The 16,778-nt window shown below is 36.9% G+C and overlaps 1 protein-coding gene across 3 annotated transcripts in view; it reads left to right on the forward strand.

The window, feature by feature from the left end:
• SOX6 (SRY-box transcription factor 6) overlaps window positions 1-16,778 on the forward strand; it is a 372,917-nt gene that overhangs the window by 278,340 nt on the left and 77,799 nt on the right. For all 3 annotated transcript variants that reach the window (XM_074149713.1, XM_074149714.1, XM_074149712.1), the window contains one exon: window positions 1,801-1,880. In XM_074149713.1, coding sequence (XP_074005814.1) covers window positions 1,801-1,880 — 80 coding nt within the window. The remainder of the gene's footprint in view (window positions 1-1,800; window positions 1,881-16,778) is intronic.

The following is a 16,778-nucleotide window of genomic DNA, read 5'->3' on the forward strand; positions in this document are numbered from 1 at the left end:
TAATTCAACATCCTTGTGATTTTTTTTAAAACCTTGTGAGATATTTCTGAAAGAAACATTATTTAACTTAGATTAGGATCTTATTTATTCAGATAATTTCATATAAATATCAAAGAGATGAGTAGAATTATTTAACCATAAAGAGAGAGCTTTAGTACTTTAAGAAAAGGATCTAGGGGTTTTTGTTCCTTTTTTTTTTAAGAAAAAAAAAAAACACCCAACATCGTTGCAAACTAAAATCAACCTCATGGAAGGGGGAAAATAAGAGGAGATATTTTGAACATTACTCCATAGGACACCAGTACAATATAGTGTTAGTGAATGCATTGTAGCAGAGCCCCATATGCAATCAGAATCCAATTGTTACTGGACTGTGTACAAGCGCATACTGTGCTCAATGGTCTGATGAAGTATTATGGATATGATGCAAAGGGACCTTGTGGATTAGACATGTACAATTTATTAAAAAAGTGAAACAACCGAACATTTAAACTGAGCTGAATACAACAGCACTTCAGGTGGTAAAAAAGGAGAGTTCTGGGGAATCCAGTGACTGCAAAGACTTCAGCTATTGTGGGGTATATATAAATAAATAAAACTCTTGGAATATCCTGATTATATTATTTTTGATTTTTGTATTTTCCCTTATTGTTACATTTTGCTTTCAGTGTGAAAAAGATCGTGTAAAACAGACTGATTATTGAAAATCTAAAAAATGTACAGTGGAGCAGCCTGTTAAAATGTAGTCTACAGATAGTATGTAACACTAACTTTAAATAGCAAGCATGAGCCAAAGTGGTATTCCATTAAATCATAGTTACTGTGCAATTTATCCATCACTTTTAATTTTCATATTACCAATTACACTGCTAAATTATTTCAGCATTCCTTTGTTCTTTACATTGACTAAGAGTCCCAGTGGCACTGTGTGTTGCATTGTTGCAGTGACTTAGAAGTGGGAACACTAACAGATGCTATAAGATATAATGTTGCAAAGCTTATTTTGGGTAAATAGTATCTTTTATTTTCTGGACTATTTGTTGTTCCCTCAATACAGAGGGAATTTTCAGTTTCAGTTCATTTTCAGTTTCCAGTGAACAGAACACAGAAACTTTAGTGCCTGAATCTTCATGTAACTGAACAATTACCTAATCTACCAACTTCAGTAGGGTCTCAGATCTAAGAGAAACTTAAAATTATATTTCATGTTATTTTTAGAAATTATTTAATTTTATTTTTCTTTATGGCTACCTTAAAGGAGCTGTCCCAAGACAGAGAACCTCAAAGCAAAACATGAAACAACCTCAACCTGTGTTGAGCCAACTAGGTAGCTTTCCTAGGAAAGGGCCACTCAATTCTGAAAAGAATTCACCCTGCATTAAACAGGGCTGAAATTTCTTGGGTTATGAAAAATTTATCCTGTTTTAAGAAACATGTGTTGACAACGACTCTTTTCTTCTGGGAACCACTGGGCGTTCCTGGGATATCTTGTTTGTGTGTCTATGGCCTTAAGACCCATTTTGTGCCCAAGCTTACGCGCTTGATCTGAACATTTGCTTTTGAAAATGAAAATCACGAGTATCACATTTATGTTTTGCCAGTTTGCCTACCAGCTATCTGCTAACAAAAAAGTTCCAAGGGAGCATGGCAAGTCTGTGCCCAGTGAAGCCTTTTGTTTTTGCAGATGTTTAGGCTTAGAGGAGTGCTGTGGAGCACAGGCAATCCTAGGACCATGTTTGCACTTGTCTGCTGCTATTCTCTGCTCATTGTCTGAACCTGCACGCATTGTTCTCCCGACAGGTGATAACTACCCTGTGCAGTTCATTCCATCAACAATGGCAGCTGCTGCTGCTTCTGGACTCAGCCCTTTACAGCTCCAGGTATGTGCCAGAACAAAAAAATGTGGGATTGAAGCCAACATTTTAGGGGAAAACTGCTAACCAGCTGTATGCTAAATAATAGCCTGAATGTTAAATAATTTTTGAGCACAGCCCAGGAGGATTAACACCTTATGTACTTACGGTACAGCAAATATAGCAACAGGCAGCCAACCTTCATACTGTGAGTGAAAGACGTCATTCTCTGTGTTTTATATCGGTAGAGTTAATGGTATTTTTTTAATTATATGACCAGTTGATGGGAGATATGTTCAAAGAACTTTTTGTACTTTATTTTCATTTGGTCTTTCCCCTGCAGCTGCAATGCCCTACCTTTAATTGGACCAGTGAGTTTATCAAAACAAATGTGTGATTGGGTTTTTTTTCTTTTTTTCAGACAGTGTGGTGCTGACAATACAATAAAGTGCAAAGTCTTTTAGCTTCTGTATTTGGGTAATTTCAACCTTCCTGTGCATTAAACTGGTCAGATGCCAAGCATGGTCAGGAGCCTTGGTTTGGTCATTTATTTTTGGCATATATAGAATGAAATGTTGTGAAAGAAAGATTTATGTGCCATATTATTAGCTAGCTTTTTGTGGCAAGAAGTTTTTAATTTCACAAGAAAAGACACAACAATGTCATAAATAATGAAGAAAGTCAAAAGCTTTCAGAGTTAAAATGTGTGGAAAGGAAGTGACAGTGAACATGAGAGGAAAGGCTATTAAAGATGCATGTAACTATTTGCAAGCAAACCTTTGAAACCCCTGTTTGAGTTAGGTTAGAGCTGGGTTCAGATGCAAAGTAGAAATAAATTGTGGCTAGAGTAGCAATGTACTGCCATGTTAATAGCCAAATATCTACTTTTCTTGCCCTTTTGCAATTATATCATTTTACAGAGGGATCAAGGCAAATTCAAAGTCCCCTCATCTTTACCCAATGCTCATATTCTTCTTGCCAAGTTAACTTAGGATAAGTGAGAATAGGACCAGAACTCACTGTTTACTGATGGTCCAGAACTGGCAAAAAAGACCCCTTGAACTTATATTTGACCTAACCTACAATGAAAACTTGAAAAGAAACCCTGACACTGCAGGGAAAGATCTCCCAGAAATAATTCCGGGTCATGTTAGTATTATGTTAAGACTGTACCTTGGACCGGCTTCAAACCAAAGGGGAGTTTTTCAAAAGGAAAAATAGCAAGTATCCTTTGAAAAGCTGTATTTAAATACTTATTGAAGCAAAAGTACCATTAGCTTTAGTTGAGAAAATAGCTTTCTGAATAGAGAGACTATTTTTGCTACCGTTGAAATGCAATACAACACTGAGCCTATGCAAGACTGTAAGGCAGGAAAGGATAAAAACTGCCCAACTGCAAAAGAATCAGGATATAAACCACAGACATTCCTGGTTCTTTTCTTTTACAAGATTCATTTGTAACTTGACCCACAGATCTATATGCTCATCTGCCTTGATCAGAACATACAGCAATAGTGCAATTTCATTAATTTGCAGAAATGATAGACTGAGCTGTTAAACATGACGAGCACAATTAGAGAGAAAAGAAAACAACCAGCAAAGAAATTGATGCTAATAAATTCAGAAACAATTGAGTGCTTGAGGAGGCAGAATTTCTCTTCAGATATATTTTTGTTTTAAAAGAGTTTGTTCCCCTCCTTTCTATTTTATTTGAATTTCACCTTTATGAGATTTCAAAACCTTTAATGTTTCATGGTCATAAGAGCTTAAGTAATAGAGTACTTAACCTTCATTTGGTACCTGCTCATCTGATTGTGAAATTGGCTGAACTACATTTTATTTACTCCTACTATTAATATTCTCTTTGTGCAAATTCCCTAAGTGGTCCCTAAATGAACACTTATTTGGGTGTGTTTGTTTGCGGGAATTTGTCGTTATACCTGATGCGTCATGAAGACTGGTAGGGGTGTAGAATTTCAGCTTATTTTTCCTTCTTTGCTTCCCTTCCCCCTTCTTTCTCTGTTTTGTTTCCTTTCTTCCATGTAGCACACCCACTTATTTATTTACATGAATGCTGTGACCATGGTATCTGAGTATTTCCCAAGTGCTTAAAAATACTGATCACAAAACTAACCTCTGTTCTTTTCAGCCAGTGGGAGAAATAGATAATTGATTTGCAGGTTTGGTTTTGTTTCTACATGTGAGCGTGTGTGTGATATCTATGTTTGGAGAACTTGGAGAGGGAAAGCCATTTCAATTAAAAAAGCTTTGCAGTAGGTCTAACATTTCATCTTTACCTGGGCATTATTATTGGCTCCAAAATTATATTCCATAATCCATATCCAGCTGCAGTGGAAAGTCTGTCAGCTTCAAGTTTATAATCTCTCCTCTTTTATCACTTACGGTTTTTAGGGATGATCATGCTTCAGGTAGGAGCTATCAGCAATTTTGTGTTCTCATCTTTCTGTGTGTTAGGGCAACTTCTATGGAAGCTCTGAATTTAAGAGCACAAAAACCAATTTACTCCCAGGTACATAATGTAACGATAGGAATTATTCCACAGAGAATGTTTCTTCAGTATGCAATTGGTAATTAATGATTTTGCCCAAGCTATTTAGCAGATGGGTATCAAAATGCATTTTCTCTGAATTGTATGTCTGTGTTTACCAGTGGATTATGTATCTCTGCGAGTTAAAAAACTTTATTGAAATCATAACTAGGAATTTCTCAAGTAACCAGTTTCACCATCACCTCACACATTGCGTGAAAAAAAAATAATAAAATTTCCTTCAGCAACAGACCTGTTTGACCCATCTACATTGATCACATTGATCAGCTGGTGGTAAAATATCATTATTATTCAGTTGTAGCTTTGAGTATCCTGAAAGAAAGTAGTAATTACCATACATTTATGCCAGTCCGTATTCCTGAAGTGTTAGTTTACTCTGCTTTGGTTTGACATCAGATAGCTTCTTTTTATCTGTTTACCGATCTCTTGAGGGTGGCATGATGATGTTGTTGACAAAAAGACTTAAAACCCTGTGTTCCACACTTCCCATTGGCAGCCCAGTTCCATCTTACCAGTTTCCTCAACAACTTGGCCAAGATTTAAATAATATGTGTGGTAGGACAAAGCCTTCTTAGGACTTTCAGTGTGAGGGAGAATCTTGCTGATGAGGGAACAGTTCTCTAGGTACGGTCTAAGAAGAAGGACCAAGCTATTTCTGTTCACCCCTCCAGCTTCAAACAACTGTGAGTGAATCCCGTCAAATCAACCTTCTGCTAAATAGCTTACAGATATATTACCAAATACACCTGTAGCAGGTATGCATAGTGGTGTGTGAACCAGATGCATGTGTGTAACAAAAGCTTGTTGCTTTAATTAATCAGTGTGAGCAGTAAAACCTGTCAATAATTTTCCTTTTGCTCCTCTTTTTGATATCCACCTTCTCTGGATTTTCTTCCCTTTCCCATTTCCCTGAATTTTTCCCTAGTTGTCAAACGATTGCACTGATATTAACTGATTCTAGATCTGTGTGCCCAGTAATCTTGCTAAATGAGTGAACTTGATCATGAAATGGGTTTTCCCAGCTTTTGTGGTGCTGGTAGCAGTAACTTAAGTTATTGGGAAGTCTTAGTGGTGGCAGAGATGGCACCTATGTGTCATTGTTTAAAAAATCTGCCTTCATTCTTAGATATTTCTACAAAGCAGTCTATGAGGTAAATAAGGAAATGTCACAACTCTCTCAACTATGACTGATAAACTGCTGATAGCAATGGAAGCACTACAATGATGCTAGCTGGAATTATTCCTAAACAAAGTGAGCCCTAGGAAAAAAAAAAAGCAAAACAAAAAAGCTTTCATTCATAACTGTTTCCCCAAACTGTTTGTGTAATTTGTCCTTCAAAATTTATCACTTATAACACTAATGAACCTTGGCAAGTCTTAACTATAGTTGCAGCTGTGTTCTTGAAGCCTGAAGTTTTTCTAATCCATTAAAAAAGATTTAAATTTTAACTTAACATGTATTTGTCTATTTCTTTTCTCCCCTCCCATCTTATCTTACTCCTCCATACTCTCTTCTAACTTCAGACAAAGTAAATGACCTTTCTTTATACCGCTGGGTGCGGATCCAGTGCGCTGCTGAAGCATTGCATAGCCTGCCTCAGGGGCACAATATTAGTAGAGGGAAGGCCAAAGAATGCTATTTTTAGTTGAACAGTTCAGCAGATGGAGGCATGAATACTCATATATCTGAAGGTTGAGGGGTTTGAACCATTAATTTTGATAATGTATTTAACCCTGGGAACAATCAGAAACTGTAACTCTAAGGTTACAATGCTTTTGACCTTTAGAGAACAGAGGGCATTTGGTACAGTAAACAATATATTACATTTCTACTTATTCCAATTCTCTCACACATATAAATTTCAGGACATAGTTGACATTTGCTTTCCTCAGCTATTTTAGTGCTGGTCCTTAAAGTAAGTCAAGAAGAATGTGCAGGAAAGAGGCCAATGTAATGCGACAGTCATGTAAATATGGCCTTTAAATAGCTAAGATGTTAAATGTGGCCTTTTATGAAGAAATATTATTCTCGGGAACTGGAATCTTGGTGACTTATTATTTCAATGAAGAAGTTGTTTTAGTGGACTGCTGCTCTTATGAAGTTTCCTCTATATGTTACCTTCAAGCAATTTTTTGGTGGGCTAATGTGATCTGATAGTAATAGCTCACACTGGAGGTGATTTGGTCCCACTCTGGTACCACATCATACAAAGTGATGTACCTGCCTTATGTCTTATTAAATGATGCATGCTCATCTTCAACAAATATAGCAGTTAAATATCACGCAGCTTAAGTATTTCTAATTAAAATATCTCCATGTGTCAGCATATTGGTAATGTATTATTTTAATCCATTTATTTTGTTTATGAAACAGTGACATATGTTTAGATTGTGAAATATATGAGCCTTAAAAATCACTTTATTGAAGAAAATTAATTTCTACAATGCTGTCTCAGTAACGTGTTCACTCACCCAGTCAGTAACTGGCAGGGCTGCCAGTCTTAATGTTGGTTAGACACAGTTTAACAGTTTTATCTGACACAACATTCTCGGATGTAGGCAATAATAATTTTTTCAAATGCAAAGACCATGGGGTTTTCTTTTTTTTTTTTTTTAAACATAACAGAGAATGGGGATTGGGTAAATGTAAAAGAGATTTGGTGAGACCCATCACAATTAAAACCAGCTAGTTACGTTTTCAAAGTTAGACACTGTAATTTGTTTGTCAGTGGGTAGATGTTTGGGTCAGCACTGTGAGTGAGTGACTGTCAGCAGGAATTCCTACAAGACAAGTAATTTCCTTCAATGTATTACTGACAGATTGCTCACTTCTTCAAATCACTAGAGAAAACAAACTTAATATTGTTACAGGCAGAGTTTCTGTCTTCATTAGCCTTATAGAATGATTTTATCTAGCATTCAAAGACTACTGAGCTCTAGGTGGGCATATTTTAACAGAATGTTCCTTATTATGATACAGTGAATAGTGGCCTAAATTAAGGGAATGGTGTGTGCAAATTTCAGTATATGGAAGTAGTAAATTAAATATTTTGGTCCTTTTCTTATGTAGAAATTTAGGTTGTAGCAGAGGAAGGAAAGAGGTTGAAAGAAGATTTTATTAGGGCTCTGAGAGACCAAGCAAGCCCTTTAATGAAAATAAAATTAAAAATATGCCAACCTTGCAATACTTAGGAAAATTTAATTAAAATCAATGAAATAGTTATACTTGTGCCTTTCCCTATTTGAATGTTTATGTCTCTGTATGTAATATCTGTGTTATCAAGTTGAGTTATATCAGTGGCAGTATCAATGAAAATGATGTCATCGAGTCAATATTTTATCGTATGACCTCCTTTCTTTGCAGAATTTCTTAATACTCCATCTTCTCCTACTTCTTCTCAACTTCAGCCCTGAATATTCTGGCAAAGTGATTTTCATAGGAAAACACAGCCTATCAAAATTGAGGCCTTTGCAGTAAGATATCAATTCTGATGAAAATTTGACCAGCAGGATTTTCCTAGGTCCCGCAGTAATAGCGTCCCTGGTCAAAATGAGACAAAGTCTCCCTGTTCTCTTCAAGTTAGTAAAAATGGACAGACAAACAAACAAAACCATTAGCTGGAGTAATCAGTACGGTACATCAGCATTGCAGCTGCAAGATCCTTTTCTCACCCGTTTAATGCCCTGCATCTCCAATGACTGCTTTAAACAGCATGTCTTTGTTACTCTCATTCTTGCTTAATGGAACAGTGTCACATTATTTAATACAAAATTTATAGAAATGTTTAAGAAAGAGACTGCTTCTATAGTCTGTAGCAGTTCTAGTACTTGTCCTGGATGTGGCAAGCCTGAGTCCAGTCCTGGGCTTATGTTTTCCCCCATTGCAGGAAGGACACTAGCCACCGGTCTGTCACCCAGTCTGGCATAGCTCTGTTTCTGTTCCCTTCGGATGACCAACCCCTCATCTGCCTTGGGAAGTGCTCCCATCCTGTTCCTGCTCTCCCCTCCCAAGAGGGAAGACTTTTCAATCTGGCAGCTAGGGATCAGGCTCCTAGCATGATTCCTGTCTTTTGCATCTTTAGATCTTACCAAGCAGAACAGCTGCCTTCCAGGCCCATATGCTCTGTTCCAGGGAGAATTTACTATTGAGATCATAAATGGCACAGACATAAACTCACTTATCAGGAAACTTGTATGTTTAAAAGGATGTCATCCTTATAGCCTGGATTGCAGGAGGTTTCCTTTGTCTTTTCAGCCTGTATCAAGGCAGAAGCTTGAGCCCAAGTGACTGGAGGAGGCTGAGCCCCCAGCATCAACAAGATGTTTTTGCTGCCTTAACCATTGGCTGCCCCTCACTGAAAGCCCAGGCTCTATTTTAAAATAATTGTGCTTTGCAAACCTCACTCCCTGGAGTATGTATTCACTCGGAAGCCAGTAAGAAGCAAATAAGTTATTGCTGCATTTACTGACAGAGCACCAGAGGCACCAGTACTACAGAGTGCCATCAGGGGACGAGCACGTTTTTTAAAGCTCTTTTAAAATTGTGGCATCCCTTTAGGGAATAGGCTGACTGTGAGGCAAACTCTGAGCTGGCAGTTGGATTCCTTCAGGCTTTCCAGAAATGTATATGGTGTATGCCTTACAGGAATTAGCTGCAAGAGAATATGTTTCTGGAATTTTATTATACTTCTGATAACCATAGAGCAAGCTGCTTAATTTGGTTACAAATTACAAACACGAAGGATATTTTCCTGTGAAGGTGTTAACATATTTGGATGTTTAGGAACTTGGCAGCAATCAGATTAAGGACAAAAATGCCTTTTAAGTCAGGTCTAGACACAAAGGAAAATAATACATTTCTGTATTATCACTCCTTTCTGACTAATTGCTACAGAATAAGGAAACTTAATAACTCACCTTTCATCTGCAGTAAAAGTTCTAAGAATAAGGATGGTTAGATGAGAGCTTGTATGTGTAATCATACACACACACGCATGCTCAAAAGAAGCAGAAGAATTCTCTTAAAGATATGCGGACTGGAAAGATATCATCACCTGCCTTATTTCAGAGGGTCTTTGATTATAAGAGAGTACTCCTTCCCACTGACCCAATTCAGAAAGAAAGGGAAATTCATAGAAGATGAGATAAAAATCATCAAATCAGTGTGTAGATATTGCTATCACTGAGTAGAGTCTTTGTAGATGATGACACAGGAATGGTATTGCCTCCAATACACTGCTTGTCTAAGATGTGTATTTGGTCTGTGATGTTTTTAGAATCCATATGATTGACAAACTAGAAAAGTGTCCTAACTCATAGAAAGTGTTGGAATCATCTGTCTATTCATAACACTCAGCATGAAGGCTGCATATGGCTGTGGGGCACAGCAAAAGGCTTGCATGTCAGTCCTGAAAAAAAGAGACTGGAGGGAGGAGCATCTTAAGGAATACAGGAAGAAAAACACATCATGGGTAAGTGACAGTATTAAGGGATTATTCAAAACTTCAAGGAATCATTCACAAAATCTAGTGAAGTCAACACAATAGCAGACATATTTTGGTATTGTGTGTGAATTACAGCAAATAGTTAAGCATGAAAACAAATGAAGAAGTATTTCAGGTGCAGGAATAGTGAGAGAGTCTTGTCTCCACTGGCATTTTTGGAAGTGAAATGAGAAATAAAAGGGGTACAGTCCTTTCAAAAAAGTGGCATCATTTGTCCTACACACTAGAAAGAGAACAAGTCACCAGGTTTAAATAACACATCGGTAGGCTACCCATAGTAATTCATCCAGTATAGGCCATCTCTTCTGCTGCAGTCTTCAACACCTAGGGAAGGGCTAAGATGAGGCCTCATAACCATTTTAATCTGGTCCCAGCACTGTTGCTGAAATATCATCACACCCTATGTGGTTCAGAAAGCATGGCAGGCTTATGCAAATTCACATTTACTTGTGTAAAATGCATCAGCTTACAATGAATTTGTAATAATAAGTTCCCAGTTACCTGGTTTTGAGGTGCAAATGTGAATTTTTTTTAGATGTAATTTTTATAAGTCCATTTGAATATGTTTTACATAAATTGCTGTGCACTTCCTTTAAGGAAACTATTTAATTTTCCTTGAAGGTGCATGAAAGTTTCTAAATATATAGTAAAAGATCAATGTAAGAGATCTGCTAAGCAGCCTGTAAAGCACAATTATTTCTAATGCTTTAAAATACCTGTAAACTGGGCTTGTTTTCTGCTTCACAAAGAAAACATTTCAGTGTTTTCTCTGCATTTAAATATACATTTTAAATATGTTGACTTATCAGGTAACGCAGCAGGCTACACAGGGACAAACCATTTTTAATGGTATGTTAATTGAATGGGATGCTGGAGATGCACCTGAGTGACTTTTTTCCCAGATGTGCCCCAGCTGACTGATAAAGCTTCTCCTGATCAGTAGAGCCAGTATATATTTATTATAGCCCTGTCTTTCATCCATTTTGGCTGGTGAAAATAATAGAATGGCTGTGAGCTACCACCTGAACTCTCTGTCTCTTATAAAAGTAAGAAAACATTACGGCTTCAAACCCCAAGTAGCACTTTCAGAAAATTCAGCTATTAAATGTAGAGCTGCCTTGGCATCTTCTCACAAGGTGGGGATTCGGACATGGGAATTGAGAGAGGTGGTTTAAATGGGACTCTTCCTTTTCTCCTGACTTGCAGCCCTTTATTATTGCGATGGTGTCTCATTATTCTATCATGGGAGCCTGTAGAAATTTAATTGTATTGCTTTTGCCTCTCAGTATGATTAGCAGTGGTAGGTGAGCAGTTTTCTTGATCTGTGTCTGTACAGTTCTACACAGGGAAATACTGCAATTGTCATATTTGACAATTTTTCCATCTGGTTAGGCAGATAGTGAATGAACCCACCAACCTATGCCAGATCTTAAGAAATATTTCTAGAGATTAATTACCACTTATTTTTTCCTTGCCCTGATTTCTTTTTCTGTTACTTCTGCTTTTCTGTCTGCTGCCAGGTTGACAAACCTAGAATGTCTACACTAGAAGCAGCAATTGCACAACCATCTTCTGTCCTGAATTGATTTCATCCCCTCTAGGATTAGGAGAATTAAGTTTTTAGACCCCTTCAACTAAGATTGTCTACATTACTGGCAATTGTACCAGTGACATGGACATGTGCTTACTAGGAGACTCATTCACCAACACATTTCACACAGCTTAACAAGCAGTTACTCATAATTGCTTGTAATCCTGCTGACATGAGCCTGAATGAAACTCCTGACTTCTCTCACAAAGCTCATCTATGTGTTAACACTTTTTAAAAATAAATATATGAAATTCTGAAATGCAAAATTTGATAAGCTTTGATAGCTAACATCCGTTCAGCAAACTTACTGTAATTAATTGCATTTCAATCATATAATTTTATTTCCCTTATCACAGGGATTCTCTTAAAGCAGCTCCTTCTTTTTACACTAGCTTTAGTTGAGAAGACATTTCTACACATAAAGTGTGTGAAAGTGTCTGAATTCATGAGTAAACTGCTCTTCATATAGACTTTAACATTTATTGTTAAAGAAATTTTATGTTAGCAGTAAGAAATAGAAAACTGTTTTTTGGAACAGCTTCTAAAAGAATATCAGAATACATTTAATATCCTTTCTATGAATAATTTGATTTACAGTATCATCAGAGAAGGTAATATTATGATAGTGTAAAATGACTGAAAAAACTGTTCTCTGATGCAACCTTCTGGTTATATTTTCATATTTTCCTGATAGATCTGGTTATATTTTTATTTTGAATAAGTCCTACTAGTTTGATTTCCCTCGATACAGGAGAATAAGTTTAAAATTCTAGAGCCTTGTTTGTAGGTGTCTCCGGATCCATGCTTCCTCATACTTGCTTGCTTTGCTAGGTAAGGTTCTTACTCTCTTAACTTTAGTGCTATCCACAGTTTTGATGAGCTAGAATTCATTCTATAAAAACGCGAAAAGATAATTCTTATAGAAGCAAGCATAAGAAATCACATAAATCTTTATCTTCAACATTTCACATTTTTTGTCAAGCAATATTATCCACTGGAAACTTGAAATTACTTTTTCAAGTAAACGCAGTTGTCCTTTGGTGTGACTGTCTTTCTACCAAAGGCTTAAATGAATTTATACTTTATTTATCTGTTTAATTCTATATCAAATGCGTAATAGTTTTCAGCAGATTGTCTCCCAGTTACTTTGTAAAATCCCAAAAAAGTTAAATATTTTTTGCCAATGTTCAAGCTGTTTAGTACAACATATAATCTGGGAGAATTACAAAGAGCCAATTGTATTCTTTCCTGTGCATGGTAAGTAATAGAATTTTGATCAAAAAGTAGCATATCAGTAATCTGACAGCATTAAATGAAGAAATGCAAATCTTTGTGCATAAGAGAAAGATTTTAGTGACATTTCTGCTCTCCTCCTGCAGAGGAAATGGCTATAGACAGTTGATGAAGTTTTTACATATTGTGGCATTCTGTTTTTTTTCTTGATATTTACAATATTTTATTAAAATAGTAGATTTTATTAATGCTCACATTTTATCTTTAATATGAATACTTTATGGTTGTATTCAGATATACCCAGTTCAGACACTGTAGTAATGCAGTAGCAATGTTTCCATTCCATGATCAGCCCAGAGAAAATGGTGAGTTGTTCAGGTTCACAGAGGGTGTGTTTGAATGGAAGGTCTGAGGGATACTTCCTGTTTCTGGGTACACCTAACCCCATGCAGAGGTGGGACACAAAAGTATTAAGTCCCTCCTACCTTCTGTGCTCTTGTTTCCTGGCACGCAGAGGTGAGCCGTGTTCCCAGGCTGGCCAGAAAAAAGACTAAGCCAGGAGGTTGCACTGTGTGAGTGCTCCTGCTCTGCACTTGCAGAGGAAGAGTCCTGGTTAAACAACCTCTCATTAGGCCCTCTGCTTTAGAAAAAATGCAGCAAAAAAAAAGGTGCACTCTCAGTTTGGGCTTTGATCTCGCTTTCATAAATGACTCAGAGAATTTGCATGGTAGCGTGCAGCTATTCTATCATTGTTGCTAGCAAAAATACAAGAGAATAGAAACACAAAACAGAAGAGATGAGAACAGTTAGCATGCCTTTATTCCTTGTCAGAACTTAATCTAGATCAACTAAAATACTTGCTGGTTTTTGTCATGCCTCAAGATAAAATGTCAATGTTTACATATTCCTATCTTTTAGATAAAAGATACCTATTGTTTTAGAACTCCTGAGTTACTATCTATAGAAAATTATAAATACGGAATAGATGCCTATGTTCACCTCATTTTCACATGTTTTGTAGGAAGAGCAATTGTTATAACTGCAACAAGCAATTTGTGTTGTATACTTCTGTGCTTTTCCTTCTTTTGTCTTTTTCTTACGCCGTAAAGAATTAAACCAGGGTAAAATTAGTAAGATCAGAAGCTAAGATGTTATGGCCGCCTTCTCCATTAGGAGAAAAAATTCTAAGCATATAGTGTCCAAAAAGTTTTTTTTTTTTTTTATTATCACATTATTCTTCCTGCTATTTGTCTAGATTTTTAGTCTGGATAGCTCCATTTGAGACAGCAAATTATTAAACTCCAGTTTTGGGGTTCCAAACATTTCATGCTCATTTTCGTGTCTGCATAGAGGTTTTTTTAGTGATATGTACACTGAGCTACGCGACTGCAGTATTTCACTCCCACCCTCATTCAATTCCCTACTTTGTGCAGCAGTCTCAGTGTATTCAGCAGGTTGTACGCCAGCAGATGAAACAGATGTTTAGGCCATACTGGAATGGAGCGGCATGCTGCATCAGGACCTGGATATTCCTCTTGACATCTGGATGCTGCTGGGCTGGGAAGCCTGCCTTAGGCCAGGAGGCTGTAGGAGCCTTGTGGCAGTAAACATAGGGTCCTTGCTGCTCTTTAAGCGATTAGTGCACTGAAGCAGCAATAATGCTGAATTATCGCTTGGTTGCGTTCTTCTAAGGAATCTTGGGACAAAGGGATAGTCAAGGAGGAGTATTTACAGTAAAGTCATGTTCAGAAAGACAAGACTAATTGACATGTATTAAAAAGCTTTCTTTCAACTAATTTAATAGTAAAATTTTTATGAATACTTAGGAAACTTTTTACAAAGCAGTAAACAAATAGCTTACAGGAAAACCTACCTTTCTCATTTAAAATCATTAAGATGAAAAAAGACAATTTCAGCTACTTTCCAATTTCATGGTCTGGTCAAATTGTATGGAACAGACAACAAAATGTGACTGAAGACATGAAATTGGAGGTATACTAATGTTCATGCCTACTAGAGACAAAAATGTGAACTTCTAATAGCTGCAGGGAAGAATATTAGGTATGGAAGCTGTCTGATTTATGCATTGATTCTTTATAGTTTCACTTTATCAAGTTGAAAATTGTGCTATATGTGCTGCTGCAGCCTAAATAGTCTGTTGCAGCACTTTCCTTTACGATGTGTGTTATTTAAACACAATAGACATGGTATATTGCATGGAAATAGGTGTTTAATGTTTTGTGATTACTAGCTGTCAGACAAAATAGCATTTAGCATGGATTACCCACCCCAAATAAATTTTCATTGTTAAGACTGGTGTGTTTAAATAAGGGCCCTCCCAAACAGATTACAGGTTTTTGGAGACCGTGAGGTAGTATTTTGAAGATGACCAGTTTGTTGCTCTCATTTAACCTCCAGTATTCTAAAGGGGTTATATTTAATTAATACTGGCCAAAGGCCTGACCTGAGAGGCAACCAAAAGTGATTGAACTGCATTTTCAGACTCAGGCTGTAATCTGTTGAGAGAGGAATAATAATAATAAAAAAAAAATTAGAAAGCACCATTTACTGAAATTCTTTCTAACTAAGCTGTATTTCAATGGGCCATTTAATGCTCAGATGGACAAAGGTATTACTTCAGTCATTGAATTGTATCAAGCCCTTTCTCAGAGGCCCAGTTTAAAAACTCTACAGGAAAAGTGGCTTAGCATCATATTCTCAGCAGACCAACACTCAGTCTGTTTGGAAAGGGGGGAAAGAAAAAAAAGAAAGTGAAATGAGGTGAGACACAGCCACCAAGTCAGTGAGGATTTTTGCCTCTCCCTTCAGTCAATGGCTTCGCAAAGGAATTGCTTTTCAGAAAGCTAAGAGCTCTGTATTTGCTACAGAAGGCTTTCAATTTATTTATTTATTTATTTATTAGTAGCTGTTACTCTGTTCCCCCTGGTCAGCTTTCGGCCTGCCCTTTGTTTTTTTCTGACATGGCAAAAATATAATTTTCTCTCTGAGGGACTTAGGACCAGTACCTACACTTTACAGGATTAGATTCCAAGTCAAAACTTGGAAGAAATAGGAAGTCTCATTTAAATATCACAGACTCTGACACTTATGACCTGAGTATTTTATTTCAATAGAGGCAACATTACATATATTCTATGATGATGTGAGATACCTAATGTAATGTCAGAACTTTAATAGTATAAAAATTTTAGGATACGTTTTTGAATTCGTATTTTTTGCAGAGAGGAAACTTTTCTTTCACAATTTTGGTGCTATCTCATTAAAACTTCCCAGCAGCCTCACAGATGATGGGGTGACATTATATCTTGCGAGCTTGTAAAGGTGCTGTAAAACTAATAAACCAATGGCTTTACTTCCTAAGGGGAAACAAATACGATACTACAGAGGCAACTGCCACATGCCAAATTATATACATTGTCTTAGCTGCTTGCAGTGATTGATAATTTATTTGAGCTCTAAGCATTCTTTCATGGCTTTGCCCACAGTTTTACAGTAAACAGGTTGTGAACAAGCAGTTGCTAAGAGTTTGTATTTAATTGTCATAATTCAATTAAATCAATGCCACTTGATTTCTAAGGGGCATGATCTCAGGAGCAATACCTAAATGAAAGTTGCCAGCATTTAGGCAGCGAAGCAGAGTGAGCTGTTTTGATGGCCAGTTCTACTTCATTACGTAAAGGCAGGATGAGGTCAAAACAATGAGAAATACAGTTTGCAAACAAAACAGAAATGATCTTCAGAGCATCTTAATGCACATGTGCCTGAAGGGAAGTTATTTCTTTATTGCACAGGTACATATATTTTAGCTCCCTAGCTTTTCTCCAAATTTACATGACAGTAACTTGAGAGAGACTTTGGGATTGGTTGTCTATGCTGTCAGGCCATGATGATAAACAGGTGGGAATAGAGAAAAAGTGAGTGAGTGAGTATCTAAACATGGATCTTGCTGCAGTTATCTTCTCATTCTGCTTTCTTTCCCCCCCAGGCCCAAACATCATCATGAGCCT

Source organism: Numenius arquata, chromosome 6, assembly GCF_964106895.1.
Source record: "Numenius arquata chromosome 6, bNumArq3.hap1.1, whole genome shotgun sequence".
Lineage (NCBI taxonomy): Eukaryota > Metazoa > Chordata > Aves > Charadriiformes > Scolopacidae > Numenius > Numenius arquata.